This window comes from Chrysochloris asiatica, unplaced genomic scaffold, assembly GCF_000296735.1.
Source record: "Chrysochloris asiatica unplaced genomic scaffold, ChrAsi1.0 scaffold00026, whole genome shotgun sequence".
In the NCBI taxonomy this organism is placed as follows: Eukaryota; Metazoa; Chordata; class Mammalia; order Afrosoricida; family Chrysochloridae; genus Chrysochloris; species Chrysochloris asiatica.
This window is the reverse complement of record NW_006408544.1, coordinates 24,106,052-24,112,437: the sequence shown is the minus strand read 5'-3', so window position 1 is coordinate 24,112,437 and position 6,386 is coordinate 24,106,052. Positions and strand designations below refer to the sequence as shown.

Sequence of the window (6,386 nt, the reverse complement as noted above, 5' to 3'; positions counted from 1 at the left end):
GTTCTGCTCCCGTAAAGATTTACAGCCTCGGAAACCCTGTGCAGGGTCGCTGTGAGTCGGAACCGACTCCACGGCACTTAACAACAACAACAACATACCATGTTAAGAGCCCAAACTTGACCCATCTCACAATGGGAAGCTTTTGAAAAACTTGCACAAACTTCCTGATTTAAAAAAATTGCCCTTCCAGAGTAAACTTCTAGCATATTACAAAAACATTATTGTAATGATCTAGCTATCATATTAAGTTATGCACTCTTAGGAGTCCTGGTGTGGCACTGTGGGTTAATACGCCAGACTGCAAAGCCATTTGAACTACAAGGTCAGTGTTGATCAAGCTCACCAGTTGCTCCTCGGAAACCCTATACAGGGTCGCTATGGGTCGGAACCAACTCGACGGCATTTAACAACAACAAGAGGACAAGGGGTATTCTAGTCAACTCCATATCTTGCTCGCAGAGCAAAATAAAAGTAACATGCTATAAACATCCAAATATGGTACTGAACCTCACTGGGCCATGGGGCTCAGGACCACAGTCTCTGGGGACACCATGGCCAATTGGCACAACATAATCCATGGAGACATTGTTCTACAGCCTGTTTTTGTGAGTATTGACTAGGATATTCAAAGCTCATGAGCAGCCATCTAAGGTCTAACTATTGTTCCCTCCTTATCTGGAGGAAAGGGGAATGATGAAAATCAAAGACACTTGGAAACAATTAGTCCAATGGACTCATTAATGGGTCATCTGAACACCAGTTTCCATGACCCTGAGACCAGAAGAACCGGTGCCGGCTACCACTATCATCTGCTCTGAAAGGGATCACATCAGAAGATCCTAGAAACAGTGGAAAAAATCGTGGAGCAAAACTCAAAGTCATAAAAAAGATCAGGCTTATTGGTCAGAAAGAGATCAGTGGAACACGGATACTATGGTCCTTTGTCATGTCTGGAACTGAACTCACTCATGTGGTTCAGTTTTCAACAAATTATATGGAACAAAGAAACCAGTGGCACCACAAAAAACACACAGCAAAATTAATCAACCCATTATCTACTGATAATTACACTGAATGTAAATGGATGAAATACACCAGTCAACAGACAGAGCAAGCAGAATGGAGAAGAAAACGAGATCCTTCAATATGCTATCTACAAGAGACACGTCAAAAAGATGGTGTCAGACTAAATACCCATCAACAGAAGAACGGTTAAACAAACGTTAGTACATGGACGCAATAGAACACTATGCACCATTGAAGAATAATGATGAATCTGCAAAACACCTCACAACATAGATGAACCTGGAGGACATTATGCTGAGTAAAATTAGTCACAAAAGGACAAATATTGTTAGAATAATATTTTGAAGATTAAAAAAGGTGTTCTTGATAAAATAAATAGTTATGAAGGCTACAGGGCAAGCGAAGGGAAATTATTCAGAGGCTAGAGTATAGATACATATTATTATGAGTGGCAGGGCAGACAATATACAAGAGGGAGTTTGGCAGAAGGAAGATGAAGGAAGGCATCGTGAGACACAAGAAGGAATTCAAGAGTTAAAGTGACTAGAGGTAAATATTGGAGGGGATTGCAATCATTGCAATGAAGCAAAGTATGTGATTTGGTAAATGTAAAATTGATGTTCTACCCTGAAGTCTTCACTCAATTCAAAATTAAAGTTTGTTGTTTTTTTTTAATGATGTTATTTAGATAGATGAAGAATGACAATGTTGAAAAATCGTTATGTGAATAGTTGAAAAAGGATAATGGCTGAAAAGACCCCTACATCTATCTGGTGGTTTTCCCTCTATCTATTTTTGACTAAGGAACTCTGGTAGCATAGTGGTTACGAATCGGGCTGCTAACTCCAGGGTCAGCAGTTCGAAACTACCAGCTGCTCCGTGGGAGAAAGATGAGGCTTTCTGCTCCTGTGAAGATTTACAGCCTCGGAAACTTTGTACAGGGTCGCTATGAGTCGGAACAGACTCCACAGCACATAACAACATTTTTTACTATATCATGGGGGGGTGGGGGTGGAAATGCATTTCACATAGTTTGTGCTTGATTCTTTTATATAACTTGTGGAGGGCCTTCCTTGTACTGCTGGAAAAAAATACCATTTCAATAATTTTGATTTGCTCAAATCATAGATTTACTGTATACCTCATTAGTCCCAGTCATTGACCCTACAAAATAAATGACCCTCCCATTTAACTAATAAATGGTGCCTGCTACAACAATGGGCTTAAACACGGCAACAATGGTGACAATGGCAGTGTTTTGATCAGTTGTGCATGGGGTTGGAACTGACTCTACAACACCCAAAACAACAACTTTTATTAAATGGTATCATAGGAGGCGTAGTGGTGATGAATCTGGCTGCGAACCCCAAGGTCAGCAGTTCAAAACTACCAGCTGTTCCATGGGAGAAAGATGAGGCTTTCTGCTCCTGTAAAGATTTACAGGAAACCTGTACAAGGTCGCTATGAGTCGGAACCAACTCCACGGCACATAACAACAACAACAACATAGGAATATATGGCACTGTAGGATCAGCACTAGACTGCAAGCCACAAGGTCGACAGTTCAAACCCACCAACTGCCCCCTCGGAACTATAGTCTTGCTATGAATTGGAACAGACTCAACAGCATTGAACAACAGCAACATAATAGAAGAGTATTCAAAGTGCAGTTGGAACAGTACATCATACATAGTAATCAAAGTCTTTACGTGAAATGGTAAAACCGGTATTTCAGGCAGAGGAAGTCAATGGAATACAAGTGTGAATGGTGCATGTTGTGTCTAAGGATTACCATATAGCTTGATGGGGCTTCTGTGAAGGGGACAGAGTGGGGGAACAGGGAATGACAGCATGCAAAGGACCTTGAATGCCACACTAAGAAATGTGGATCTTCTCCTGAAAGAACTTCATAAACAGGAAGGTGACCGAATCAAGTTGCATTTTTAGAGCCACTATAGATTCACAGTGAACAATAGTCTAAAAAGGCTAGAGATCAGTTAAAATGCTAGTACTCTGTTAGTCAAAAGAAAAATCTACCTGTGGATTAGATCCCATTGGATCTCATCATTTATAAGCCAAACTTAGGACATTTCTGAGAGAGGCACAAAGACTCCTTAATCATAAGTAGTTGTAAATTAAGTTATTAAATGTAAACAATGGCTGTCCTCGGCAACAACAGGTGTTTGGTCACCCTATTTTATTGGAGTTATTATTGTTAAATGCCATCAAGTCGGTTCTGACCCATAGTGACCCTGTATGGGGGTTCCACGGAGTGGCTGGTGGATTTGAACTGCTGGCCTTGTGGTTCATCACATTATCCTGTAGCACCAGACCAGGACTCCTTTACTGGAGTTGTTGCTGTTATTCATAGTGACCCTATGAATTCTAATTCATAGTCAGTTTGAACCACCAGCCTTGCAATTCAAACTGACCTTGTGGCCTAGTGTTTATCTTACAGTGCCAACTCAGGACTCCTTTATTGAAGTTATTGTTGTCATTAAGTGCCGATTCTGACTCATAAGGACTCCAAGGAGTGGCTAGTGAGCTTGAACCCCCAACCTTGCAGTTCAAACTGACGTTGCAGTCCAGTGCATTAACCCATTGAGCCACACCAGGTCTCCATTATTGGAGTTGTTGTTAAGTGCTGTCGAGTCAGTTCTGACTCATAGTGATCCTGTATAGGGTTTCCAAGGAGTGGCTTGTGAGCTTGAACGGCTGACCTTGTGGTTCAAACTGACATTGCAGTACAGTGTATTAGGCCACAGCATACAAAGCCTACAGCACCCAGTTTTCCCAAATGTTCTCCCATCCAAGTACTAACCTGGCCTTACCCTGCTGAGCTTCTGAGATCAGACGAGATCGGGCACATTCAGGATGGTACGGCCGTACACTTTATTGGAATATTGTTGTTGTTAAGTGCCGTTGAATTGGTTCTGATCCATAGCGATCCTGTATAGGGTTTCCAAGGAGAAGCTGGTGAACTTGAACTACTGACCTTGCAGTTCAAATGACTTTGCAGTCTGACACATTAGCCCACAGCACCTGAAAATATAAGCTAGATATTCTGGAACTGTTTTTGTTGTTTTTCTGTCCAATATATATTAGAAGTTGAGGTATTTGTAGATGTATAAGCAAACCAGCTTAATACACATAAAAAAAAAAAAAAATCCCAAGATCAATAACTGAATTTATTCATTGTTTCACAAACGCTTGGTGTTGACCACACAAATAGAGTGGGGGTTTCCATATGCACCCCATTGTCAGTACTTTCAAAGTACATGTGGTAGCAACATATATAAGAGTATAGAAGCTTACCCAGAGAAGAAAATATCACCTAGAAGTGATAGGTATGAAAGAACATTATAAACGCTAAGGCACTACATACACACGTTCTTCTTGTTAGGTACCATCAAATCAGTTCCAACTGATAGTGACCATATGCACAACAGAACAAAACACTGCCCAGTCCTGGACCACCCTCACAATTGTTGATATGCTTATGCCCACTGCTGCTGCCACTGTGCCAAGCTATCTCGGGGGTCCTTCTTTTTTGCTAACTCCACTTTCCCAAGTCCCTCCTGGCAACGTGTCTGAAGTCTGAGAAACGAAGTCTCACCATCCTGGTGTCTCATGAGTATTCTGGTTGTACTTCGTCCAACACAGATGGTTTGTTCTTCTGGCAGTCCATGGTACTTTTGATATGCTTCTCCAACACCATACTCAAATGTATTGATTCTTCTAAGGTATTCCCCATTCACTGTCCAACTGTATCATGCATATGAGGTTACTGAAAGAAGTGGCATTCTCTTTCTCTCCTCCCCTTCCTCTTTTTTTCCTTCTCCTTCTTGGTTTGGTTATAGTTTTGTTTTTGGAACAGTTAGCATACCATTCACAATACTTAATTTATACCCACACATTCAGTCTTCTCATCCAACATTCATTCTACTACAATTAGATAATAGGGGTGAAAACACTTTGAAAGGATACTGCTATTGAATGCTGTCGAGTTGTTTCTGACCCACAGTGACCCTGTATAGGCTTTCCAAGGAGCGGATGATGGGCTTGAACCATCGACCTTGCCGTCCAGCACATTAACCCGCAGCACTATGCTAGGACTCATACCAAATATAAGATGGTGACATCTTACTATCGTTCCCTGAAATTACTTATTATTTCCAATTCCCTGAGACGTTGTTTAACTAATCAATATCTGACACCTTGGGTTTATCGTGCAGTTACTTTATTATGTCATCCATGAATTTTGATATAATGGAAAATAATAAAAACATGTAAGCATGATCTGATTGGTAATTTCTCATTTCAGTATGACAAAGAGATTATTGTCATCAACACAGCAGTGGCATGTTCTAGAAATTCAAGAAAGGGAATCTGTGATTTGCCAATAACCCCTGGAGAAGAACTGGAAGTCATTGATATTACTGAACAGAATCTAGTGATATGTCGCAATTCTGAAGGCAAATGTAAGTTTAATGTATAACTCATACAATTCAATCACTGTTTTTATGAAAAGTTAAAGAATTCTCTCTAGTTTTCAGATTAGTAATAGTGACTTTTGCTTCCTTAGATGGATATGTGCTCATTGAACATCTAGATTTCAAGTAAGTGGTTTGATTTTTATACTTCAAATCATGGGTTCTAAATATTTAATATATAGTTGAACGTATCAGTCTCATGGGAAGACTAATGCATGTATTGAAATGCAGGGAAAGTTTTGAAGCTGAGATATACAATGCTCTCAGCTATAAGGAAGGAGCCCTGGTAGTGTAGTGGATTATGAACTGGGCTGCTAATCAAAAGGTCAACAGTTCAACTCTACCAATCGCTCCATGGGAGAAAGACAAGGCTTTCTGCTCCCCTAGAGAATTACAGCCTCAGAAACAGGGTCGCTGAGTCAGAACCAATTCCACGGCATACAAACACCACTACCATGTGTAAGGATGGAGTCCTGGTGATTCAACAGTTCCATGCTCACCAGCTAACTGAAAAAAGGGTCTGCTGTTCAAACCTACTCAGAGGCTCAGACTGAAAAGGTCCTGCTGATCTGCTTCCATAGATATGTTGATGTTAAGTGCTATCAAGCCGTGTTTGACTCACAGAAAACCTATGTGACATAACAGAATTGTCCCACAGGATTTATGGGTGGAGGTCCTGGTATGGCACTGTAGGATACACACTGCATTACTAGCCACAAGGTTGGTGCCTCAAACCCATCAGCCACTACTCAGAAACCCATGATCCCCAGGTCTTTCTCCTGCATAGGTGTCGGGGTTTGCCCTCGACATAGTTGTCACGAGTGTTTGGTTCACGAGGAGGGGAGATCCAGCTGCGATAGGGATAGC

General features: G+C 41.1%; 1 protein-coding gene across 1 annotated transcript in view; it reads left to right on the top strand.

Annotated features, from left to right (window-relative positions):
- LOC102841677 (chromosome unknown open reading frame, human C1orf168) overlaps window positions 1-5,649 on the top strand; it is a 98,056-nt gene extending 92,407 nt beyond the window's left edge. The window contains 2 exon segments of the mRNA XM_006839876.1: window positions 5,351-5,507; window positions 5,612-5,649. Coding sequence (XP_006839939.1) covers window positions 5,351-5,507; window positions 5,612-5,649 — 195 coding nt within the window.
- The last annotated feature ends 737 nt before the right edge of the window (window positions 5,650-6,386 follow it).